Source organism: Atractosteus spatula, chromosome 13 (assembly GCF_055471065.1).
Source record: "Atractosteus spatula isolate fAtrSpa1 chromosome 13, fAtrSpa1.hap1, whole genome shotgun sequence".
Lineage (NCBI taxonomy): Eukaryota > Metazoa > Chordata > Actinopteri > Semionotiformes > Lepisosteidae > Atractosteus > Atractosteus spatula.
The window spans coordinates 39,650,811-39,678,387 of NC_142718.1; the positions used below are offsets into that span (position 1 = coordinate 39,650,811).

General features: G+C 41.8%; 1 protein-coding gene across 1 annotated transcript; it reads right to left on the reverse strand.

Annotated features, from left to right (window-relative positions):
• Positions 1 to 9,332: 9,332 nt before the first annotated feature.
• Positions 9,333 to 27,175, reverse strand: cyp27a3 (cytochrome P450 family 27 subfamily A member 3). The gene is made up of 9 exons (XM_088930477.1): positions 26,668 to 27,175; positions 22,451 to 22,641; positions 18,229 to 18,428; positions 16,239 to 16,436; positions 15,417 to 15,580; positions 14,818 to 14,984; positions 12,543 to 12,624; positions 11,504 to 11,707; positions 9,333 to 10,121 (listed from the first exon to the last, which is right to left on the reverse strand). Exons 1-9 carry the CDS (start codon positions 26,905 to 26,907, stop codon positions 10,005 to 10,007), a joined length of 1,563 nt encoding a protein of 520 aa, XP_088786603.1. The 5' UTR covers positions 26,908 to 27,175; the 3' UTR covers positions 9,333 to 10,004.
• Positions 27,176 to 27,577: the final 402 nt, after the last annotated feature.

Consider the following 27,577-nt stretch of genomic DNA (forward strand, 5'->3'; position numbering starts at 1 on the left):
TGGAGTTTGTATGTTCTCCCTGTATTCACGCGACTTTTCTCCCATAGTTCAAAGCCGTGCTGGTAGGTTAATTGATTTCTGGGAATTTGGCCCCAGGTGTGAGTGTGTGTCTGTATTTGTGTTCTGCGTGTGCCCAGTAACGGACTGGCGTCCCATCCAGGGTGTACCCTGCTTTGCACCGCATTATCCTGGATCAATCTTTATTCAAGGGTAACAGCAGTGTCCCCTGGGACTGAGACCCACAACTGTTTGAAGCATTGAATACCACTCCACACCACTGCCTCACTTCAGAAACTCCTCGCACTTCAGGCTGCTGCTCGGAATCCACAGATTCACCTCTACATTATACTGATCACCTAGACGTCTGATCTCTGCTCAAGTTTTCAACTTGCTAAGAATCAAGATGGTGGTTGTTGTGTTCACTGAAATGGACAGCTACAGTAGAGCTTTGGAAGTTTAAATGCTTTATGTTATGATACGTACTGTTTTCTATTTGCTTCATTATATTATCCAGCTCTTTATCTGTTGGTTTATTGATTCCTATATTTTACTATACCTCCTAACACAGTAGCTTCATTATTGCTCTATGTAACTTAGTTACTTCATTAAACAAACTGATAATTTTATGAAAGCCTTCAATATAAAAGCATATTATAAAAGAATAAATATTACATTATAGTCATTCATTGACTGATTATGAATAGATGAAAGAAGGGTGACTTCCTGTTAAAGATGTATATTATTTTTTGTTCTAAGAATATGGACTGTTCAGTCAAGGACTTGTGAGTCTTCTGAAAGAAACAGGTTGAACACACACAAGCCATCATTATGCTATTATATTACCATCCCTAATGATAGTAATTAGACATCTCATTACATCATAATGGCTGCTGGAGTGTTGCAGAAGGTGTGACACACTGCAGGAGGTTGGAGTCTCACACAGTAGCCACTAGATGAGATAATGTACAAATGATGTCAATTCTGGTGTTTAGAGGGACAGAGCTTTTTAATTGTGGCCAACCTCCACTACAGAAATTATGTACTCAGCATCAAAAGACACTTATCTAGCTATGCATATGTAATTTGATTTTTATGTTTTTAGAACAATAAAGGATACATGTTTTGGTCATTGATTAAATGTTTTTTTCTCATTCTGATTAATTTATCATTCATTCATTTGTGATATACTAAGATGACTGTGATTGTTGCATTAGGTCACCTTGGAAAATAAAAAAAAATATGCCCCATGTATCAAGAAAACAACACCCTTTACTCCATCACTATGAGGGAGGCTGGACTACGTTACCTCCCCGTCAACCACTGTCTGGTTTGTCACAGCCAGTAATCCTGCCATGATGTTATCGCCAATCACTTTCAATGAGAGGCCACAGTCTGGAGTACTGATATCTCACCAAGAGCAATGAGTCCAAGTGTGAAGGTCTGGGCAGGGGTACTTGGTCACCACAGGACTCCAATTGTAGGGTCTGATAGCAGCTTGAGTGCACAGCACTACATTGATCATGTCCTTAGGTGCTTTCTCCTGTCTTAGGAGCCTCTACCCTTCTAGTGAGCTCATCCTGACGGGACAACGCATGTTTCCGTGCAGTTTGTGTAACGCTGGATTTCTTAAAGTTAGCAAGAGACAGCTAGACGGTCAATACACTACTTGCCAGACTTGAGCCCTACTGTACAGAAGACAGGGATGAGGTACTGTACAGTAATTTGTAGCATCTGGGGCTCAAAGACCAGTGAACAGGCACATGCTTGACCAAGCTCTATGAGACGAATGGGACAGAATCCCACAAGACGGCATCTGTAACCTGGTGGAAAGCCAGCATCAGAAATGTACAGTCTGTACTGTTTCCAGCAGTGAGCACACACACTACTAGCCTGTGTCTTTCATAGTAGACCTCCTTGTTGATCAACCCCAGCTATTAATCTAGATTTGCTCAATGGGCAGAACGACCTCTTTTCGCTTGTAACATCTAATCTGTATAATAAATTTACCTACAGCTTGTCTGCTTGATCAAATGTCAGCATACTGTACCTCCTACAAGAAATATATTGTTTTCCTGAGAAAATGTAGATGTTCAGCATACAGTATATAAAGAGGGGTAAAGGGGATAGATTTAAAACCACAGCAATCAGGATCCTCCCGGGAAGAATCAGATGTAGTTCCTGGCCATGGGGTGTTCACTGTAGCTTTGCTCCAGTGCTATAGAGCTGTACAGTATATACAGTAGAGTGCTGCTGCAGTATTCTGCATGAGGCAGGGTCTCCATCTGCTCCTGCTGTAGGTACTGTAGGATAGGTTGGTAGGAAGGTAGATAGGATGCTTTTAAACAACTGCTTCTCCACACCTTACTCTTTTGCCAGAAGTAACTTCATAAAACCAGGATCATAACCAAGGTGAACTTTGAATTTATCAGCATCTTTTTATATCTTTCAATCTCATTTTAGTACAGGCAGTATCTGGTCTTATATGACTGACAGTTATCATCATCACTTTGCTTGGTTACATATTATCCCCAGTTACAAAGTGTTGAGGTATCACCAGAAAAACATATATAACCTGCAAAAGAACACTGGGTCTGACATTTCAGCTTACTCCCAGTGCTTTTCTGCCAAGACAGGTAATGAGAAATAGCCTGAAACAAATTGTAAGAGCAACAATGTGTCCCAGAGGGCCACATGCCCACATTAAAAAGTATGTTTGCAAATGGATGGGACTGACCAACCTATATGTAGAAAGTTAATGTTTAATAAATATTATTGTACGTAGTATTTGAAACCAGTGAAACATGCAGCCTCCTCAATAAAATATGCTAAGCATCTGACTGTGCATTTATATGCAAATAACACTATACTAATATAAAAACATATCATTTTGGGAGATCTGGTGGAACAGACTCGTTTTCTGTCTAGATGACACAAGTAGAAACTATGGAAAAGTGCAATTAAAACTGAGAACAGGAGACTCTTTAAGCAAAGGCGTGTGGAAGTGTGAAACAAAGTGAAGTTCAAGAAAGGGCTGGGCGACTTCCTTGCGTCAATAAGACTCTAACTGCCCAATGGTCAGATGGGCCTAATGACCTCACCTCGTATGTAACCTGTCTTATGATCTTATGGTTCATTCGGTCTTACAGCCCGAGACAGTGTCTCTGTCCCCCCAGGAGCCTCGAGAGCTTTGAATTGTCTCAGTGCAGAAGGTTGGCTTTGGGACACAGGCAGGCGAAGCTGATACCCCGGCTTCCTTCAGGATGAGCTCCTTGGATCAATAGGCCGTTTGTAATCATTCTGATGTTCGAGATATCAATTAACCTGCTCCAATAAAACTGATGTGGATGATAATGAATCTTATCTCTCATCAGCTACTGACCTGTTGTGACCCTTCCCCCATATAATTATCCCATAATGTGGGATAATTATGGCAATAATTGAAACTGAGGCATTTGAGGGGAATAAAGTTAGTCATCAGTGACCAATTGCCTTTTAAAATTTTTTGGCACAGCTTGAATGGGGAGAGGGCATTCAGGTAAAGCTTTACTACAGTGGGCATGCTTTGCAGTGGGGTAGAAGAGATTCAATGTATTATTACTTTAAACATGATTTTAGCCTTAAACTAACTGAAAAAGGTCCGTAATTGTAGGTCATATTTTATAATTAGCCAAGAAATTATTCATTACTTAAGTATTTTTACATCAGGTTTTGAGGTGATTTGATTCTTCAGGTTTGATTAATGAACTGGGGCTTCGGACTGAAAACCACCTTTATCAAATATCCCTTGTGAATTTCAAGGAGCCTTGATCATAGTGCGCATCCTGAACTCATGTGTGCTCATTAAATCTTGCTTTTAGCTTTTCCATTTATGCAGTTTTCACTGATGCAAGGCATCAGAGGAACTCTCTCAGGAGACCTGCTTTCTAAGCCCCTTGTAAACAGTTCTACCCTATTAGGCAGTGGAGAGCAGTGGTTAAGGGAGTGCTTTATAGCCATTGCTTAAACCACTGATTCATTTCACACTTTGCCATGTTTGTTCTCAGAAATTCTCTTTCTTCTTCCTCTTTTTTCTGAATACACACATAATTACCCCAAGTATAACTATTCCATAATAATCTAAAGGACTGGATGGGAGAGTACACTGGTACTGGACAGTTTCATGGCAAAGTGTGTAAGTGCAGAGTTTTACAGCACTGGAAGTAACAATCTGCCCCCACCTCTTGTACCACGAAGAGGAGTTAGAATGTCACAGAATGAGGGTGGACATGAATAAAATTCATCACCATGGCGTGACGCATGTCAGGAGTTTCATGAAAGGAAACTGCTCATTAAAGGAAAGTGAAGCCCAGAAATGTGAGGAAAAGTATGAATTATTACTGAAAACTGCAGGAGTCAACAATGTGGCAGAGAAACAAACTGAAAGATGTTTTTTTTTAAATGCTAGCTACCTACAATAACGAGTACTGAGTTCTACAGCAAAAAAAAGCACACTTGGGGTCAAAACTGTGGCAATGAGAAGCACAACCACCAGCTCCACACCCACCCTTTCTCCTCCTTATGACAACGTAGTGCAAAATAAGCACAAATGCAAGACTCCTCCAAGCTTATGACAAATAAAACTATAAAATAAAACCCTGGAGCATTCCACAGCGGCCATCAGCTTCAAGGTCTTGGATAATGGAGATATTTTATATGCCCATTTTAACCAACACATGCTTTTTTATCATGCTGTTAATTGCTTTTATAGTTTTATGACGTGCTGCTCTGCAGGCCTCACGCAGTTGAAGTTATTCTTTGCCCACAGTATGCAAACCCAAGAGCCGTGAAAGCAAGAGGCTTCATGATTGCCCATAACCTGTGGAAAAGAGCACAGTTTGCCATTTGGCCATGTGATGGTTTTCAACCTCATGGTGTTCACAAGCTTCCGAATCCTTGATGAACACTCTATCAAAAGCTTCCAAAACTGCTGACTTCAGACTTCAACCTAACTTCAGGGCTTTGCAGAATGGAAACTGGCTCAGGGCCCGACTGGACAACACTTCAGCATGAGTGTCTCTGGCCCCCTTGAAGTCATACATAAGTAACTTTGTTTCTACTTAACACGAATACTATAGATCACAGCAGCATTGTTAAGTGCGACTTACACTTCAATTTAAGATCACTCTTTATTCCTGCAGCATAGTCTCATGTTTGAGAGATACTTAAATGGTTTTTACACTTTTTTTATGTCACAGCCATGTTTTGGCAAAACGCCTCGAGGGGGCTCAATAAAATTAAGTCAATTATTGTCAGGGTTATGACAGAAGACAATATACTAAAAGTATTGTAAAATGCAGTTTTTTTTTATCATTTTAAACAAGAAGTTCTTTTATATGCGAGTTTACGGTAGTACCTTTATAAATTCAAAGTCCCTGCGTGCAGGGACAGCATTAGCTACTCATAAGCAAAGTCATCCTGTACTGCCCCCCGACGGATTCAGATGGTACTGCTGTCCAATTATACAACAATTTCAATACAGGTCCTTTTTTCCTCATGTGTAATGCTCTGTCGTATTACAATATTTAGACCGATTTGACTTTGGAGCACTTTGGAATTTCCTTTAGGCACATAAAATAACATAATTTAAGAAGAAGGTGAAACAGCTGATAAGGAACGCTATTGTGGATGCCGGTGTAGCAGGCCAATACTCTATTCTTTCTTGTAGAGCCACAGGATATCGAGTGCGTTCCTAACGAGTTTCTGACGCCGTGGCTGCAAGAGCACAGGCCTGGTGTCACAGACAAACCCCACCCTGGGCTTTTTCAGTCTGGTTTCCCAACAGTGCCCCCTTAAATGACCGGGAGCAGCGCGATCTCGCTCCTCCAGCTGATGTGCTGTGCAGCGGGGCAGCTGGGCCGTGATAGGCACAGGCCTCACCCAGGCGGGGCTGCACCTCTGTGGCGGGTGGGGAGACGTGGGTGTCCCTCCTGCTGTACAGGCGAAGTGCAACACACGTTCAAGCAAATATCACATACCCTGATATGGTATTGCTACAAAGATCACAAGCTCATGGCTGCAACAGCTTCTAAACATTTCAATATCACTGGTTTAAACACCGCTTGTTTCAATTCAAACTGATGCCAGTTTCCGGTGAATATTAGACCCAGGCTAACACTCGTATGTTCTGGAGCTGTGACCTGTATTATTGAAACATTAGTAAACACCGTAACGCGTCAGCTCTCCGGCAGCAGCAGAGTCACATTGGCCTGACTCATGTATGTGGTCATATAATAAAGAGGGAATAATTTCAAGAAGGAGTCTTGGCCATGCTTGAAGAGATCAAAGTGGATTATTATTCTCACACGCTTAACAAGCAAATGATTTGCAAAGCTGTCTTTAAATCAAGAGGAACAGCTGCATGCTAATCATGATCACTCCCATTCTAAAGCAGTGTTATCCTTTTACAACTTCTCTTATTTTAACATAATTGCATCTTTATTTCTCATTGGGGGGAGGGGATAACGTTGCATTTTTTAATTTTGATTTTAAAATTAAAAAAAGATGTGCAACCACACACAAGACAAATATAACTAACAAAAATAGAAAACATATAGAAGAACAAAATAGGATAGAAGAGCTGTTACGTAATGTTACCATAATGTTACGATAGTATAAATATCGTAAATGTCTTTTGAACCAACAGAGAACACAGCCCATCAGAAGCACATGACTGAGGTCAGTATTAAAACTTTACAATCGGACTGGAGAAACCCATCCTCCCGTAGTATTTATCAATGACCGATACAAGCAGTTACCTGGGTTTTTTTTTTCTTTATTTACTGAATATGTATAGCCAAGACAGAAGGTTTAAATAATTTTTAATTCCTCCTCGTATTATTTACCTGTACTCATCCCGGCTCAGGAAACCCCCGTCAGCTTTCTCGAATCCCCCTCTTAACCACCTGACTCGTCTTCAACGCCAAGGGGTCAGTATTAATTCACTTCAATTCCAGTTGAAATTGATCGTTGGAATCAGATCTAGCGATCCCATTTATCATTTAAAATGTTCATATACGTGACGTGTAATTTTAAAACGATTTACAAATGCATTATTCAATGCGCTTGAAACCAAAAACACAAAACGTGGGAGAATATTATTAATGATGCTAAAATAGCGAAATGGTTAAGAGTTATGAGCTGAAGTTCGGGAGGGTTAACGACACGTCAATCTCTCACGGCCTCACCTAATCACGATTATCATCAGACTGGCTGTATGAACTGAACTGAAACGAGTCCGTTCGCGTTAGTGTGAATCAACCCTCCTGCTCTCCGTCTCCACCTCACAGCTGCCCCTCGGTTCATCAGTCTGAATGGGGGCGGAGGCTGTCATTTAACCAGGCAGGTTAAACCGAGCTTCTCCCACCAAATATTCAGTCCTTGGATGATGTTGTTACATCTCGGTAACAAAATTAATTAACTGTATCACAAAAGTACGCATGCGATTGATCTGAGCGCACACTGAGTTCGAGCGGGTCTGACACAGTTTGGGAATAGTTGAGGTGGTAACTGTGGGATGGGAAAGAATCTGTCGTTGCCAGAGAGCATCTTCTTGCTACATAAAAAAAGACGTAAACTAGTCATGAAAAATTATGCACCCGCAGGTGTATTGCACTTTCCCAACAAATCAAAAACTTCCCACCCGAGCTGGTTTTAGACGAGGCTAAGCTGTATTATTTGTTTCCTGCATGTTGCGAACTGCCGCTCATTTCAGTCGGTAGAGCTGCTTCTATTTTAACACTGAACAAAGTGTTAAAATGTTTGCTGAACAAGGCAGTGGCACACAGGTCGCTTTGAAAAACCCTGCAGGGGGCGACTATGACCATGTGCGCTTGCCACCAGTACGCGTCAGCCTGATCGTGAACCGTGTTGACAAAGAAAGTTGGAGACAGAAGACAGCAGTCAAGTTCAACGCCGCCTCGGCTGCCTCAACTCGCAATCATTTCTGACGTCATTTCTTTAATACCATAGTGTATGTATTTTCTCCTTCGTGTTGGTCTTCTGCATCCCTCCTCCACCCCTGCTCCTCCTGTGCAGCTGCCCCTTGGTCACTCCTCTCTCTGCAGGGGGCCGGCGCTCAGCCCGGTGGGCCCGAGAGCCAAATATTCACAGGTTAATTGCAACGAGCTAAAAGCTGCGGGCTAAACGGGCGTGATGCCGGGATAGTACTGTACGAGCTTTACTGTAAGCACTGTATAGCTGGTATGCAATTTAGCACGCAGCTCCGTGCTAAATCCGCAAGGTCCGTTGCAGTCGACTCACTGAGATTAAACACTCGACAAACACCTTTCAATGGGTGGTGGTGTTCCTCATCAATACTCAAATACTACTCCTCGAGCCTGGGCTGCAGTCTGCCACAATACCAGGGGCTAGAATAATTTAACACACCATCACACACACACAGACAGAAGATTGTTCTCTTGTGAAAGGAGGAGCGTTCTTGTTCACACTTCACAGTCCTATACGGCGTCTTTTCCAAATTAAATTCCCAGTTCGCACATTTCTATCAAAGTATTTCGTCCCGTCCAGGCTGTAGTTAAACCTCGAGCGATGCGCTTCCAGTTAGCGTGAGTCTTCACTGATATAATGGGTGGATACAATTTAAAGTGTATCACCATTTTATCATAAGTATGAATAGTCAATTATTGTTTTAAGTATCGCAGTGTAAATCAAGATGTGAAAATTAGCCGTGATAAATGTTTGTGTGGGTGTTTTGTGCGAGGCAGTGATGAAAAGTTCCCGCTAGGTGGCACTGTCTACACATGTCTAGGGTTAAGGGCAGGGGTACTCGGCACAATCCTGCAGAGGTTTTACGGGGTCATCCTCACCAAATCACTTTGTAAAAAAAGTCAGGACTGGCCAGCTGTGGTCATTGAGAGCAATGACGTGTTGATATTCAAATGATCTCTAGTCTACTTATCTGAGCAAATAAAATAAAGTGGTACAAAATGAAATTGTTCAATCCTGGATTTCAGGGAGATGTATCAGACTTGTTTAGAAGGCCTGTGGTTTTCCAGGACCGGGGCTGGCCACTCCTAATGTAGTAATCAGATACAACAACACAAAATTAAACAGTATCAACATTTTACTGCGTTTATCACTCATCTGTAATGTTGTCACGTGTTACAGCAGTAGTTCCCAACCAGAGAAGTCTAGGAGCATTTACTACTGATACATGTAAATCAGTGAGCTCTAGAGAAAACAGGGTAAAGGGTATCTAAAGGAGTACTACCTAAAATGTCAACTTTAACTGCTGTACTTTTTTTTAGAAAATTGACACCCTGTGACACCCTTAGTCTTTTTTGAATATTTTAATATGAATGGCAGCATTATCTTTAATAACTGCATATTACAATTCCATTTCGTGTTGAACCGACTAAAGATGAGAACAGTGGTCCCTAAGCCAAACAAGCATGGAGCATCCCCTCATACCTGCAGGAGAAAGTGCAGTACGAAATTCTAACAGAAGACTTAAATGGCTCCACTAAAAAATGACATATTAAACAAGTAATAGAATGATATGGAATGATAAATATAAGGCACCTATTGTAGATTGTTTTGTTTCCTAATGTTACCGCGGTTTGTTTGAAATATGTCTGCTTGTGGAAAACTTAAAAGAATGAAGCTGAAAGGATGTCTGCAGATACACTCTTTTCCTGCGCACGAACAGCAGTAAGGACTCAGGATGTTTTGATGCAACAGAGCAGAACTGAGACAACTGAAAGTACTTCGCCTGTGCCTCCAGTGTGCAATAGCACACCTTCAACATAAAAACAGAACAGCTCAGAAATACCAGCTGGCTCTAGTGTTGAATTCTCTCTTTCTTAACCTCGCAACTCCTTTTTGAAGACACTGTGCTACAGAATACGTTGCTGTAAATCGCCCCTTTCAGGAGTCATGTTTTAACTCTGTCGATTTGACCGTGAGACCTGTAGCTGTTTTTGTCTTCTTGCCTCTAGGGCTTGTCTCTATTTCCTGTCCAGAAACTGCAGGTTCATGGGGGACCCAGGCACTAGAAGGGTCCTGGTTTTGGCTTTGACTGTGGCTCCGGAAGGATCAGGACGCACCTCAAAGTGCTTCATCAGCTGCAACAGGAAAAACACATTAGAGCCATTTTTAAAGGGCAAGCTCTACAGATATATACACTTAGCAAATACTACACAATTAAACATGGTTACACCTCCAGTGTTGCGAATAATGTGCCGATCACCACTAGGAATTTACTTTTCTTACATTGATTTTGTCATTTTTATTTGATCTTTTCATCACCATTATGATATAGAATAAAAACCTTTTGACACTGTAGCGTGTGGCATTTCCTGAGGTTTGTTCTTTCTCCTAGAGCCGGTGCAAGTGTGCAAGTTGTTATCTTAAACGGTGTGGAGATTCTACATTTAAAAGCTACAGTATATCTAAACCCAATTCAGCACGGTGACAAATACGCCTTGTTTTTCCCAGAGGAAATGATAATGGGCAACAGGACCTAAGACAGGATATGCTGATCTACAGTCTGGAATAAATCTGAGATTTATTTAAAGTGGTTATTTTCAGGCCTTAAAAGGCAGCTGCAGAACCACTGTAATAAAGTAAAGTCTCAGACAGCCTTCAGGGTGAATCATTTACAGCTGCCAATGGAAAAGGTCATATCGCTGCTGTAAACCAGACGTGTTCATTTCAAAGTTGAAAGTCCATCTTTTTGTATCTTGTTCTTCTAATGAACCATACCCTTTCTGGCAACAAAGCAATCTCATGTAACAGATTTAGAATTGAACGTCATTTCACATTTCATACAGCAACATTTTATAATAGCCCAGCAAGGTCAAACTAATCTGCAGTGGATAGGCGCTAAGATGCAACTGGACACGGGGATTCAATTCTGACGTGTTATTTTACATATTTACACCAAAGAAAATGAAGACAAGAAGTCAAGAAATGGGATATTTTCAGTTAGCCATTAATAGAGAGTATAATATAAAAGCATACACAAAGGTGTCTTTTATTTGCACTTTTGGATGTATTCTACACCACTTGCCAGGAGTTGAATGCCAGTTTCCACAGTTTTGGGTCTATTTTTAACTCTGCCATTAACAGTGTTTTAAACTGAATTTTGGGAGGAGGCCATATTTTAATCTTGCCCACTTCCACCCCCCTTTGTACTTCTTTCTACCTCCCCTCCCTCCACCCATCTTCACCCTTGCAGCAGCTCCCAGGCTCATTCCTCATTACGAGAGTGGGGAGGGGGGGGTTCTGTCAGTCTTGTCCTCACTGGGGGGCTGCTGTTCCCCCAGCCAGGCCAGAGTTACACCAAATACTCCTTCAACATGTTTCATCATTAGAAGGCGTCGATAAGGATTTTGCAGAACTACAGGAAACCAACAACAAAAGCACTAATTTTAGAAGCCTGAGGTTTTCTCTAATGGGCTGCACCCCCCTCACTTCTGTTCTCTGGGGAAAACCACTCCCTTACCCTAGACAGTATGCAGTACATCTCCAGCTCCGCCAGCCTCTTGCCCAGGCAGGCCCTGATCCCGAAGCCAAAGGGCACGGAGCTGAATGGGTGCTGCTTCAGCCTCTCGTCCCCTCGCAGCCAGCGCTGGGGCAGGAAGGCGTGGGGCTGGGGGAAGTGGTTTCCGTCGTAGGACACAGCGTAGTGGCAGAGGTGAAAAAGCGTCTGAAACATCAAGAGGCTACCTCTTAGAGATGAGGTATCCCACAGCACTAATAAATAGTATTCAGCACTTTCTGCAAAGTGGGCGGCATGGTGGAGAAGTGGTCAGCAGTGCTGCCCCTCAGTTCAGTTCACGGGGTCTGTCTGTGTGGAGTTTGCGTGTTCTCCCTGCGTTTGTGTGTGTTTCCTCCAGGTGCTCCAGTTTCTTCCCACCGTCCAAAGACAAAACTACAGTATATCTAAACCCAATTCAGCACGGTGACAACTACGCCTGGTTTTTCCCAAAGGAAATGATAATGGGCAACAGGACCTAAGACAGAAAATGCTGATCTACAGTATGAAATAAATCTGAGATTTATTTAAATTGGCTATTTTCAGGCCTTAAAAGGCAGCTGCAGAACCACTGTAATAATGGTAGGTTAATGGGCTACTGGGAAAATTGGCCCTGGTGTTAATGTTTGTGTGTTTGGGTCTGTCCAGGGTGTATCCTGCCTTTTGCCCGCTGCTTGCCAGGATAGAATCCTGCTCCTCCATGACCCTGGATTGCATAAACCAGGTAGAAAATGTATGGATGGACTTGTTACAGGGCAAAATATAATTGTACCTGCTGGCACAGCTGGGGATTTTACTGAAGCAATCTGAGTAGAGTGCCCTGCTCGTCTGTTTATGCTGGACAATGGCAAAGAAATTTAAACTGTTTTAAACATGCGGGAAAAGACGGCACATGTAAATCTACTGTGATGTTGTTTTAAACAGACGTCTTGTAATTGGCATAAATTGTCATAATGCTTATTCATTTAACAAACTAACAGAAGTCAAATGAAATTTTACAATTTACCTTTTTGGGGAAAATACAATCACCAACCATAATTTCATCTTCAACCACAACCCGGGCGTTACCAGGTACAACTGGGTACAATCTGTGGAATAAAATGAGAGCTGAATGTTAATATCACTTGCTGTCTGAGATGAACTGTAACAGACGTGCCACAAAACTAAGCAGAAACAATGCTATATACATATTTTGTCTTAATTTCTGTAATTAATATGCGGTTGATTTCAATTCAATACATAACAATTCCAAAATATACTTATTTTTGGGAAATCATTTCCAATTCCATTACTATCCTTGCAGTAGAAAATACTTCATCCTTACAGGTCCCAAAGACATTTACCCATTTAAAGACACAATTTAATTATCTCAGTACCATCTCCCTTTGGTATGATTGCTTTACTTTCATCTCTTTGCCTGCAGTTAACGTCTACGTTATTGTTTAAGAATGTAATTGGATTTTATCAATCAGTCTTTATATGTTGAGCTCCATTCCCTGTCAGTCACAATCGCAATATACTCAATATACTCATTAATGTAATCAATAATGATTAGCAGAGCAATACACAGTAACCAACAAATAGCCAAGGATTAAAGAACATTTTCATAAATAATTACACTATGATGTCTCTACCCACAGTAACAATTGCAACACTGGCAGCAGAATTACCACCCTGGAGCCTGACTTCAGAAGCCAAGCAGGGCTGGGTTGGGGAGGCCTCAGAGAAGAAGTTTAAAGATTATTGTAGAGCGCCACCAGAGGAAAAACAAATATGGACAAAGCTGCAATATAATTCAACCCTCTTGATCTCCAGCCACCCCAGAGGATCAGGAAGGTTGGGTCTAGTCAGTGGAGGGATGGGGGAGCTACAGGAAACCCGGGTTTTGAGTGGGCCTGGAGCAGTAGGCGGTGCTCTTCCCTCTGGCCTAGAACTTCCAGGAAAAAGCCGCAGTACAGTGACACTGTCTTGACTACTTGGCCTTCTACAACCCTATAACATTTTTGAAGAGAATAGGAGTGTTAACCCTGGTTTTCTGTGTACATTCTACTCCAGGCTTGTATAATCTGGTCTAAAATCCCCCCTTAAATTGTTCTGTGGAGCACTTCCGGTCAACTTGGTCTGGCCTCATTTGGGGTGTAAAATGGCTGCCATGTGTCACCCAGGTGGGGCAGCCTTTTCTTGGTGGATAAAGTGGGTCCCCTGATGTATGTAAAGCTTTAAAAATCCTTTTGGGGGTGAAAAAGCCTTCAAACTGCAAATAAATACAATTATTTATTACAAGGTGTCAGGCTTTTGGTGGAGGCCAAAGCAGTTTAAAGTAGCATGTTCTCATACTTGCAAAAGATCGCGTGTACAGTTTTGAGGAGAAGCTATACATTTCTCTTGACTGTTAACTGTCCAAACTGCTGTTATTTTCTAAGAGGAAAATGTGTGTACAAATAAAGTAAATACAGTAAAATGTCATTAGGTAATGAACAAGAAAGATTAAGAGAAATCCAGAGAGAACAGATAACACGTTTAAAGATAACTCCTAGAAACATACAAAGAAAAGCAGAACATCAGAAAGGCGAGAGGAGGCCATTTGGCTCTGTTTCTCTATAATGACACTCAGGACCAGTTATACTGAGCAAACACCCCCTTCAGATGGACAATTTACAGCAGCTAATCAAACTTCCCTCTTTGACAGAACACATGAACACAGAGAGGTGCCCCAAGCCAGATCAAACGGAGAACAGAGCTGCCAGGCAGCAGTGCTAATTTTCATGACCCCACAGGCTAAGGAAACTCAGAAACAACTGGTGTAACTGAAGTGAAAGAGCAAGAGCGGGTGGTTAGGGCGCTGGGTTGCAGGTAATGTACTGGGTGTCCTGGGTGAAGCTGTGCTGTCATACACCTGAGCAAAGTGTTTACCTCACGTTGCTTCCACACAATGTCCAGCTTTATAAATGGGCACTGATATTTACACTTTATATATGTACAAGTGTTACACTAGACAAAAGCATCTGCAAATAATGACATCTGTTAATACACCAGGTTGGATCAAAATGAATAGAATTTCAGCTACAGCATTTCAGCTTGATGCGGAAATTGGATAGCTCTGCCGCATCAGCAATGCAACACAAAAGAACTGTTCACTTCCAAGGGATGGCTGCAGCCCATGAATGTAGCAGGCCAGCACAGTGTCTGGACGTGCCGCACTCAGCCCCGAAACAGCTGGATAAGATCCACAGCTGGGGTCACTTCTGTTTCTATTGCTTTTGATCACTGTGGGTGCATACCGAAGGGTTTCCTTCACTGTTGCCTTCAGCCATGGCATCTTTGCAAAGTCTTCGCTCGTGGGTATTTTATCTCCTGGGCAGACACTGTCCACCTCCTGGTGCAGCTTCTCCTGAGTGTCTGGCTCTCGTGCCAGGTGGTACAGAGCCCAGGAGATGGTGTTGGATGTCTGTGGATGAAGAACATTCCAGCTTTAAAGACACAGCAGTCTGGAATGGATCATGCATTAGAATGCAATCGTGGTCCTTGTGTTTTCATGTAAATGCCAAACATATTTAATTTTGTACTCTCAGGTATTAGTTCTCTTTTCAATGCTGATAAACATGTTGAAACGGACCCAGTGGAAAGAAAAACCTGAGAGAATGGCTACAACGATGTGAACCAACAATGACATGTGCTCCAAACTCCATTCTTCAGAATGCAACCTCTCAAAAGAATGAAGACTCATTTCTTCAACGTCCACATGAGTAGGACAGAGCAAAAGGCATTTTGGTTTGAATGTTTCATAAGTTCCTAGATAGTCACTCAAACAGCTGATTTGAAACCTAAGTACGCTGGGTGTTGTGCTGCTGTCCTGTACTGTGCCCTGAAAGACACTTACTGTGTCCACGCCAGCGAGCAGCAGTTCTGTAATGCTGCCCAGAATTTCAGTCACCGTCATTTTCTCGCTGGCCAGCAAGTGTGTCAGATACTCGCCCTCCACGGTCTCGCCCTTCGCTGCCTTCTCTCGGATCTCCACCACCTTCCTGTCAATCAGCTGCTGGGCTGCAGTCCGAAAGAAGCGAGAAAGACATCGGGCATCCTCCTCATGTAATCATCATCATCATCATTACCTCCATCCAGAAGCCTGCTGACCCCTCCTGTTCCTGAGCTCTCACATTTGCTTTCATTTGAACACACAGGTGACGATTCACAATGCCCACGCACTCTCACTCTTGTGCTGTATCTCCTGCAGTTAGCAGTCAGTTTGAACGGACTGGCTCAAGCTTTTTTATGTACTTACTCATATGTTTTTTTTTTAGGTTTGTGCTTTGTGTTGGCAGAGCGATTGCTTGCAGTGAACACTGAAAGCAATCTTACTGCACAAACACATCTTACTTTCATTTCAACTTCATCTCATTCTAATCTGAAATTCTCATCTCATTCTAATCTTACTGATGAGTCTATATTTCACAGAATGAAACTTCACAAAAGATAAAACACACCCACTTTTGTATTTTAAGGCAGATACTATTTGGTTTATAAAGAAAAGTCACACACATTGTGGAAACAACCCCAAATCACCCCCAAAGTACATTTTCCTCAATCTATTTTCAGATACCTGCTGTGCCTTTATTCTCCCTGGGAATTATATTCATGGAAAGAAAGCTAAAGGTCACAACAATGGAGAAAGAAGCTATTTTTCATTAACGAATAAACCCACCGACTTTGAAGAGATGGTCCCAGACAGCCACAAAGTGCTTCCAGAAGGGCAGATAAGGCCAGAGGGACTGGGGGAAAAGCACCAAGATTGGGGACAATCGGAACATTTCCCCCACGGAGTCAATGAACTTCTGGGTTTCCTGCGGGATGTGCTCATTCAGGCAGCCCATGCGGATTTCGAACAGCACCGAGCAGATTCCTGTAAAACAGCAGAGTGGTCATGGGGAGACACCGGGTCTCCAGTGCAAACACACTGCTCTTCACAGGGGGGCGTAAAGGGTTAATAGAGGCTGAATCACGATGAAATACTTCTCAGTTCTACAGCTAGTTTGCTGTAGATACAAACAAATCAGAAACGCTAAATAAAACACCCAAGCAAGGCAATAAGGCAATCTTTGATTGTGGTTGGAAAATAAGTAGGAAAAAGCTTAAAATACAATAATGTATTACTCTAAAAACACGCAAGACACAACACTAATATTTACAGCTTACATGCTGTACGGCTGGAGTGATTCCTAGAACCCGTGCAACCCTCCTCTCACTCACACTGAGAATGGCTAATGCACTCAGAGGCAAACACAAATCATTAGATGGGACAAATAAGACCTAAAATAAAATAATGTTACACAGATATTAACACACTCTAAACGAATTCCTTTATTTGAAATCAACTGGATATAGATGTTCCCTGCAGCTGTTTATCAGTCTCTAGCATAGGCTAATATGAATTTTGACCCATTGCTCCTTACTGAACTACGAGTCAGTGACATTTGGGGGCTTCCCTGACTGAGGACTTGCGATGGGGCTGAGACCTTTGACAAATTGCCACTACACCTCCAGAGGACTTCCCTCACCAAAGACCATCAGGTGACACAGGTCTTTAGGTATCTAGCCATTCCCCATATGAACCATAAGGTTCTGTCTTGAAAACACTTCCCAATGATTCTATTCCTTGGAAAGCGTCTGGAATTCAGTAATCACAGGGCATGTCTGAGTATTGACACAAGAACCCCAGCACCTTCAGATTATTAATTTACAGCTTTGCATTATGTCTTTACACAGAGCAACAAACTTTGATAAGACCTACAAAATGTCAAGGACAAAGATCGATCGATAAGTAAAGGGCAATTTATCTAATCAATCAAGCCTTTACTTATTGCTCTACAGTATTTCCGCAAGGCCAAATGCTGATTAACATGTAGAAGAGAAAAAAAACAGGACACATAAGCAGTCCAATTAAATTCCACTAGTATTCATTGTGTTACTGTAAGTGCCTCTTTGGCTCTATTACATTTTCCCTTTAACTTTTATGGAAATGATCATGACTTGTACTTTCCTCAGCTCCTCAGCTCTGTGCCAAGATACCTGACTTCTCCAGCCGTTCAAAATTTGCAAAATATATTAATTTACCACTATTTGTAGATTAAAGTCATCCACATCTCTATGATTTATATGTAGCTACAACAACAGACAGTTTTAGGGTCTAATAAGTAACATAAATTGGGGGTTAATTGCTTTAATTAGAACTATAGTACAGTATAGTCCAATTTTGCAAAATATTGAAGAGCTATAATTGAATCAAAGTAGACCTGTGCTCTACTAAAGTCTTTATCCAGAAATAGGTCTGTTTCAAAGCAGCAGGTCATGTCTTCTATTGTTTCCTCATTGTTTTATTCCTGTTGTTTGGCACAGGCTGTCACTGGGGTTTTCTGTAGTTAAGTATTTTTGCCATATTAGCTACGCCTGCACTGATAAGTTACTCAATGCCCTATCAGAATAAGAGGAAAGGTCAGAAATAAAATGATAAAACACAGCAATCATTCTTCACTGTGCAATGTAGGTCACTGGATAAACTCTTCCCTAGTAGACCTTCAGTAGTCACTATCACAAAACTAGGCATTGAAAATGTAAGACTTACAACAACAGCACAAGATAAAGCGAATTAGCCTCCTGAGGTTGTCAGGTCATGCAGGAGCCCACCAGCTTTATACCTTCAAATGCGAATTTGTAGAGTTCGCCTGCCACATCGTGCACCACAGCCCCCCCCCCGGCTCTCTCCCTGAGCCAGCGGACTCTGTGGACGAAGTCGGTCACCACCTGGTTGATGGCGGTGGAGTAAGTCGACACGTGCTTTGGCTTCAGCATCCTGGGGTTTAAAATGCTTCTGATCCGCTGCCACTCTGCCCCCATTCTGAAACATATTGTCCGTTTGTCAGCATGTTTGCAAGAACAATGGATCTTGCCTTCCTGAGCAGAAAATGCACTTTCTAACCCACTTAACCATGCATGTTTAAAGAATGTCAATCAAAGAATGGAGGGATGCCCACTTCATGTTTCATATCGATTATAATGGTGCAGTGGGATGAACTTATCTGCCAAATAATGGCAATGCCTGGGGCCTGTTAAGTAGCAACACTCTAATGAGCTACAAATTATTATCACTCCCTTCTATCAGAACAAGATGTTCCTCCTTTACCATACTTACTAAGCTTGCATATCACGTCTGCATGAAGCAACATGCCAGCTGTTGGAATGTAAGGGGTAAAAAGCAGCTCTGTGCAGCTGGGGGAGGTACCTTACTCTATTTTCTCAAACACGACTGACTGCTGCATCCCAGGTGGGTTTGGATGACACTCTGTACCCTGAACTTCCCGAAGATGCCCTGCAGATCTATACATACCCCCGATAACACAGGAAAAAACCAACACACTTAGATTTACAGATTAGATTGTGAATTGCTTAAAAAGATATACGTAGCATTGCTCAGAGCAAAGTCATATTTGTCACAAATAATTTTTAATCCAGAAACCACCAGGGTTATATTTTTTCACACCCTTGTAGTTTTTGTAAATCCTCCTCTGGCAGGGATTATACTGACAATACACCTTCTGTAGTGTGCTGCGAGATCCTGGAGTCCACGCTTATCTTACAAAAGGCTCCAGGACCTGTTCATGGGAAACAATCTCTACACATATTAGACCCCCCACATACACAATATTATACAATGTGAGGTGACCAGGGGAAAGGTTATTGTAGGGCATTACTTGACTAACCATTTACTCCTGTCCCTGGAGATTATCTTGACCACAATCCAACCCTGCCTCTCTGGGGACCCTGTAACTCCTAGAGAGCGCGTCCCCCGTGTGGCGGATTGGGGAGCCCACCATAACAGTGGGGTGGCCCGAATATACGGAATAAGGGCCGGCGGACCAACAGGGATCCACTCCCTTGTGGATAGAGGAGGGATCCCCGAAGGCTAAGGGAGACAACCCTAACAGAAAACAAGCTTGTGCGAACGCTTTAAGGAGGCAGCCCCACCATCGCACTTTAGCGTGGGGCTAACTACCCCATCCAGTAAAACGTAACAGTTACGAAACCGAAACCAAGCCTCGGAAACCAACCAGATCCTAGGAATCGACCAAAGCAAGGAAAAGGATATGATCTTTGGATGGCGACCTGGAATGTTCTCAAGTCTATATGGAGCGGGGGCTGTTAGGAGGTGAGTAAATGAGCTAGACAAGTATAACGTAGGAATAGCATCACTACAGGAGATTAGATGGAGAGGTACTGATACAATGCAATGCAAAGACTATACGCTTTTTCTACAGCAGTAGTAAGACCCATATGCTTGGTATTGGCTTTGCGGTCTGGAAAGAGTAGTAAGAGTGCAGTTATTGCCTATAGAGCCAGGAATGAATGCCTCTGCACTTTACATCTCAAGACCAGGATGCTTAATGTAACACTGATACGCGTGCATGCCCCTACAGAAGAAGCTGAAGACGAAGAAAAAGAGAGCTTCTATAATGACCTCGAGGCAGCATGTGACGAAGCTCCACGTCATGATGTTAAGATCATCCTTGGAGATATGAACGCCAAAGTCGGGAGGGAGCCAGTGCATAGACTCACCATAGGGAAAGAGAGCTTGCATGAGGAGACCAATGATAATGGATTTAGGCTCATCACTTTTGCAATGAGCAAAGGAATGACCATAAGTAGCACATGGTTCCCACATGAGTGCATCCACAAGGCAACATGGCGGTCGCCTGATGGAGCTACATAGAACCAGATTGACCATGTGCTGATCAAGACGGGGCACGGATCTGACATACTGGACGTCCGAAGCTATCGTGGGGCCAACATCGATTCGGACCACTTTTTGGTCAAGGTCAAATGCCGACAACGAATGTCCAGATGAAAGACGAAAGAGAAAAGAGAAAGCAAGAACCGAAAGTACAATGGGCAAATACTGGCAAGAGATCTGACAAGAGCTGAAGAATATCAGAAAAGGGTGAAAGGTCATCTTAATGAAGAGCGACAGAAGATACAAAACTCTAGTATCGAAGAGGAATGGGGCGTAATTAAGAGAATGGTTCTGCATGCATCTGAGGAGGTAGTGGGGTGTCAAGTAGTCAACAGGAGAGAGGCCTGGTTTGATGATGAGTGTAGGGTGGCGATCGCAGAAAGAAACGAAGCAAGGAAGAAAATGCTACAAAGTCTTACAAGAACCAGCACGGCCAAGTTCTCCAGAAAACACACGTTAGCTAAGAGGTTATGCAGACATAGGAAGACAGAATGGCAAAATCGAAAGTTACAGGAAATTGAGGAGTTATACCATAACAAGGAGATGAGACAAGTGTACCAGAAGATAAAAGAAAATAAAAATAGTTTCCAAATCAGCCCTGGCGACATCGTAGCGGTGTCAGTGGTTCTTCAATACAAGCTTCATGTTTCCTACGCCAAACACAACGCTATTTGTTGAAGAGGTGGCTTCTTGCAACCCAGCCAGTGTTAGCTGGAGATCTCAGACTGTTGCCTTTGGATTTATGGCTGACTCCTGAACCTCTTGCCTCATGGTTTGTGGTATAAAGATGCACAGGTATTTTTTATTAACTGCATGTTTAACACTATACAGACAGCCTTAAATTTCATAAGGGTCAGGGTGAGATTCTTTGGGGGAATTTTTTAAAAGGTTTAAAACCACTCCATTGGGGGGGGGGGGGGGGACAAAGCAAAGTCAAGAATGATCTTAATTAGGAAGGTAATTGCCATGCCAGCCCACCAGTAAGAAAGAAGACGGGTGAGAGCAGTCTGGTATAAACAGGATTGATCAACCAGGTGAGGTATTTCCACTGCTACTCATTTCTGACGTGGAGTTAAACGTGCATGTTTAGGGGCAACTACAGGGCAAGGAAGGAAGTTTAACATCAGGACTGTGCCCTCCGCTATTTAATCTCCCATTGTAGGGATGGTTTAATGTGCAGATTCCCTTTCTACGCTGCCATCTAAGCAGGATCTGTTACAGGAAAGTTATAGTGGAAAGCGGTAGCTTCATCATTCAGTGGATTCTTTTATAGCTAGCCCATTGATTTGACACTGATCATTCGCCTGCAGCCCGCAGAGAACTCTCTGATCTTAACCATGATGAGAGGTGGTACTAAAAAGTCTTTTGTGTGTCCTTTCTTATATACCCCAGAGAAACAGGAAACATTTGGAGGCTTCTATATAATTGAAGTGGCTTCTGTTGTAATTTCAAGGAACCAAATTACTCTTGTAATTATTACATGCTTCATTATTAATTTGATTTTTGTTGGGTTTTATTTTTAAGAGTGTGAATAAATGTGACCCTCATGTTTTCTCGAATCCAATTACAAATATGACTTTTCGCTGCTCGTTGCAACTAAAATTATATAATAACATAAAACTACATAATAACTTTTTTTTTTCAGCAACACAAACTACCGAGCCACAGCTCTGTTTATGATGTTTCTTTGTGTCAGTTTCACCAGTTGTATTAATACATTTGGAAGGTATTATTTATCTATCCTCCTAACAATATACAAACAGCTAAAAATATCATTGTCATATTCCTGCCTCTCTCAAGGCAAGGCAACTGTCTGTTCGGAATTAAGGTGATTGTTCAAGCCCATTAATCCTGCCAAGACACACTGCAGATTCACGACCACTTGAAAGAGACAGGATTAGGAAATCCTCTCAAAACCCACCCTGGAAGGCCTGGAAAGGGACAATATAGAGTAGCCAAACTGGAACCCCTGGTGAAAATTGGTAAAAAATGCCAAATCCACACAGACCAGAACTGAAACCCAGGACCCAGGAGCTGTGGGGAAGCAGTTTCAACCCCCAGGTCACCAGAACAGATTTTGTGCACAGGAAGCTCACGTGTCGTCTCTCTTAGTGTCCCTCACTAACACTCACTCAGTGAGTGGTCCATAGGCTTGCTGGCGCAGCACTCTGTAGCCCCTCCAGTGGGGCATGTCCGTCCTGATGGGGTACTTCCCTTCCTGCCTCAGCACCTGCTCGATCAGTTCGGCCTCTGCCACGTTCACGACCACCAGGGGGCCATACTTGGACTTCCACAGAGGGCCGTAGATCTTCTTGTGCTCAACCTAATGCAAAAACGAGCTGCTGGTTAATTAACGTGCGGAGAGATAGATGTGTTCTGGGTGGAGTGACCTGCCTGTCCTTCTGACAGCTTATTCCTATCAAGACAGATGCATCAGAACTTACAGAGGCAGCCATTCAAAACGAGGGTAAGCTGCAGTACAACGCGGTGGGTGTGTATCGCATCAAAACGCGTCAACGCGTCGTTTCACGTCATACCGCACTCTACCGTATGCAAAATAGATTATGTTAATAGTATCCGGAATCACCTTGTAAAACCACCAGGTAGACCTAATAAAGCTTAACCTCTCAAGTACAGCACTTGAGCTGTCACCAGAAAACGTGATGGCTTAAGTGACTGACTTATAAGGCTGAGGTCAGGTGTTCAAATCTGGCTGTCGCCATGAGTTTTCTTTTAACAAATAAACATTTCTTTGAAAAACTAAAATAGCAAATATCATTGGCATTATATTGTCATTTTTTATATTTCTAAATATCACAACATGTTCGTACTGTATGTACACAGCGGTACCGCAGGTTGTACTGTAGGGTGCAAATTCACGTGAGCCCGAAAGCCCTACACTAATGTGCAAAGGTTGTTATCACATCTCTCTCTCTCTCTGTGTCTACATTGTAAAGAAACTGGTTTCACAGGTATTTTCAAAGTAGAATAAGGGCAAGTCCACTCCCAACTCACATGTTTTCTTAGAAAAACAGATTCACAGAGATATGGACAGAAGAATATTCGAGCGTGGTCAAAAAAATGGCTTAAAAACAACATAGTGTATTTTGTACGCAGACCACATCAAGCACAGATCAAACAGCAAGATCTCACACACTGGGACTGATCTGTGATCTGCGATGTGGTTGAGTGTGAACTGTGGTGCTCTAGCTTTCACAGCCGGCTGGCTGTGCCGAAAAATAAATAAAAACCGATTTAACAACTCTTAAGCATACTGTAGTTTTTGTTAACACGAGTTTATCAGTGAAAAAACCACGAGCACTGTTCCCCCTCCTACATTCTCAGAGTAGAATAAGCGTACCTTCCAATGAAAGACAGTCCCCCTTCACCCCACGGACAGACAGGCATGTTTTCACTGCCTATTTTGCAAGCTATTCAGAGGGAAAGGCGGTGACGTCACCGCGCTGGCAAGCATGCTCTTTAGATAACACGATTCCATCTTACATTCCCTATTAATCAAATTCTAAAAGTATGCTTTTGTTTACTCCGATAGCGAGCGTATTCACAGAAAAGGTTAAAATATCACTTTCCTCACAAAGCATATAAACAATATGGTCAGAAGGAGCACGTAAAAACGTTTCCAAAATAATAATTAAATTCTGAAAAGTATGTGTTTCTTTTATTGTGATAACGAGCGCAAGTATTCATGGGAAATGGTAATCGCTTAACTTTGAATGTTTTGTGATAATTAGAAAGACCAAATAATTCTATATAGATTCGATAATATTTATTGTCAGTCATAATATCAGTAGCAGTTTGAAATTATTCGTTGTTATTAATAAAGGACTTAGCTTTGAACATGTTGTGATATTTAGAAATATAAAAAATGTCAATATACAGTAGTGTCCATAATATTTGTTATTTTAGTTTTTCAAAGAAATATTTATTTGTTAAATGAAAAGTCATGGCAACAGCCAGATTTAAACACCCACTCTCAGCCTTATACTGTAAGTCAGTCACTTAAGCCATCACACCACCGATACAAATACATATCAAGCACTGAGACAGCAATACACATATCAATAGAAAGTCTTACTATACTGTAAGTAAGGCTACAAATGAGAGGACGCTATTCCACACATCTGATCTGTTTGCTAGTTAGCAGCTAATTCATCCAAGGGATATTGTCAAGACATTTCTTGAAAGAAACCAAGGTTTCGACAACATGGCTGGGTAGCTTGTTCCACACTCCCACTGTTTTCAGTGCTTTTTCTGAGGTTTTTACCACAGATGGAAAGTTACAATTGTATGCAAAAGTTTGGGCACCTCTGGCCAAATAACGTTTTGTTGATTTTCTAAGTGAAAAGAAGTTAACATAACCTCTGCTGCGAACAAACTTACACTTGACATATTTCTGCAAATTTTAATGGCCAGGGGTGCCCAAACCTTTGCATACAACTATGCAAAACAACTAATACAACTAATGTAGACTTTAATGAGAAAATTAACTTGAATCAAAGTAGCACAACCATAAGTAACCCCATGTATTATAATAATCCATTACTAATTCATAGCATTACAGCTAAACTTGTAAATGGATCATTCCAATTTCTTAACAAAAAACAAAACTCACTTTTGTATATCAGGACTGACCAGCTCTGGTCCCGGAGAGCCAGGGTTAAACACTATTTTCTAGATCTCCCTTAAATCATCTATTTCTGAACACCTAGGACAATTTCATTTTGACCACTTGAGCAAGTGGTTTGTTGAATTAAGTAAAGAGAAGTAAATGCCAGCTCTCAGGGAGCAGAGCTGGCCATTACTGACTTAATAGAAACCAATGAACAAGTGCCCACATGCACACATGCGGCACACAGCATCAAGATTAATCATAATCCTATAAGGATGAGATGGTTAATCCACACAGGCAAAGGTTTTAACAAAGAGCAAGAACACTGCTATCTTATAATATACCTCTGTATCAGTGTGGGTCAAACTCAGCTACTGCAGGGTCTGGTGCTTCCAGGGTTTTTTTTCGCCTGAACTCTCAGTTTCAAAGCTGAATTATTTCATTAAGAACATACTGTAATTGTTAATTCTTTAAACCAGACTTGGAAGTGTTTTATAGGTAACTGTACTCTTACTGAAGTGCTTGTCTCAGTGATCACCTGTAGAAGACCTTAATGTCTTACCAAGAAAATAATGAGGTTAATTGTTAATGACATTTCTCTGGTAGGACCATGGACCAGAAGACACTAGTCCCTCCAGGAACCGAGTCTGACAGTCCTGCTCTACATTATGACCTGAGGTTTTCCTCTCTGAGACTTCAGATTGCCAGTCCAGCCACTCCGATCAGACTGATCAGAGAAATAATTAAGTACTCAGCAGCGTCTCTTGGCTCATTACAGACTTGTTTAACAACAGGAGAAGACCACATTAAAGAAAGTCAAATGCAGACGTGCTCGAATACAGAAGACCCTCATATGTATAATGATTAGTACAATTTTCAAAACGGAAAAAAATATTATTCCACAGTTTCTCAATCCATAGGATATGCCTACATTATTTCAGGTTATCGTACGTAGACAAACTTTTAACTTTTGCAAATCATGATCGACATTATACGCAACTACATCGAATTTAATATTTACCTTACAGGATCAAAAAAATGAAGAAAAAACAGCCCCATCAAAGTCCCAAGCAAATAAGAGCCCCGACTTCTTGTTTTGACTATTGGTCTATGCGAAATTGACAGACCCCCTACAACAATTTCAAGAAATTAAATCTTATTGCCCAGTTCAGACTTGATCATGGCAAAACACACGCATTATTCACCACGCGTTCTGTTTTCATACTAATGTAAAAACGTCGAAACAAATACAATACTTTTTTCTACCATACCATTATATAAAGCATTATACAGTATATATTTAATTTAACAACGCCCTTTTTTATAGTTGATATAAATACTGTATGTGTGTAAAGACAAAAAAATAAGTTCTTCGTCTGTTTGCTGTAGAGGCCTTGGTAAACATACCACAGATCTCGGGAATGTCTAACAGCAACAGTATTCGATCGGCATTCCATTAATATAAATAACCATAAAATAGTTCGCTCACTATCGGTGTTAGGGCTTCATTTTGACTGCCGTACACTGTCTCACTCTCATATATATCAACCCTGTAATTGTAACACGGATTATGCTTTAAATAATTATTTTATTCAGGGGAGAGAAATACTGTCATTACCTAAATGTGTCTAGAAACATTATCCGTTAAAACGTTTGTCAAGCTGGTATGAAATTGCGCAGTACGTTGTTACCGTGCCTTTAGAGAGAAAAACAACATACTTGCATTTCGTGGGTTTTGTCAAAGTATCCTTTAACGAAAAGCCAGTAAAGAGAAGTTAGAAAGGTTGGACCATGGAGCTCATCCATAGTTTTAGGTTTGTTGCCAGATAAAACAGAAGACGAAGAATGTCTCCGGGTCTCATCACTGTAGGGAAGCATCGGAATCATTTTGTGGACAACCGGCTTAGATTCCAGTCTGCAGGCTGCATATGCGCTCCTCACAAACGATTTGCAAAACATACCGACGAAACACAACCTCCAGGTACGGAGAACAACCAGAACAAGAACAACAACAACAAAAGACCAAGACAAAACTGCAGTGCAGACTCTCGATGTTCTTCACAAGACGCTGTTCGTCAGCAGCCGCCCCAGCTCGACTGCCCGAGTAACTGCGACCTGGAGCTGAGCTCTGAACTCCAGTAAACCCGGTGAGGACTGTCGCTCTGCAGAATGACCTGAAGGTTGCTAGCGCAGAGCCCTGGAGAGGCACAAAGTGTTTTTTTTCCCTTTATTGCAACATTCAGTGTGCATTACATTCCAATACTTGGCTAATATCCAGCCCCGCCGGCCAGTTTTATGTTTAGAGAATAATGATGTTACTTTATCCGCGGATTCAGCTGTACTTCCGTTCTGGTTTTTTTCCATCGGGAAAACGCTCAATTTTTGTTTAAATTCCTAATCATCGGAAGGCACGTTTTAAGCTTAGATGACGTTTTCTTGACTCTCTGCCAAATATCAGAGGGGAGGGGGATTGGGGGAGGGCGCGACTTTGCAGATTCGTTGAGACTGTAAGAATGCATGCGATTTTGTATATTACTGAAATAAAATTTAGAAAACCTGTTTTAAAAGAGCCATATTTTGAATTAAAGTTATGCGCTCAAAGGTATATTCTTGGATTCTCTGTACATGT

Coding starts and splice junctions, on each gene's coding strand:
- cyp27a3 (XM_088930477.1), bottom strand. CDS start 26,907: ATGTTTTGCAAATCGTTTGTGAGGAGCGCATATGCAGCCTGCAGACTG. Junction 15,581..16,238: donor GGACCATCTCTTCAAAGTCG/GTGGGTTTATTC, acceptor TTCGGACTGCAG/CCCAGCAGCTGATTGACAGG. Junction 10,122..11,503: donor TGTACTGCATACTGTCTAGG/GTAAGGGAGTGG, acceptor TTCCTGTTGCAG/CTGATGAAGCACTTTGAGGT.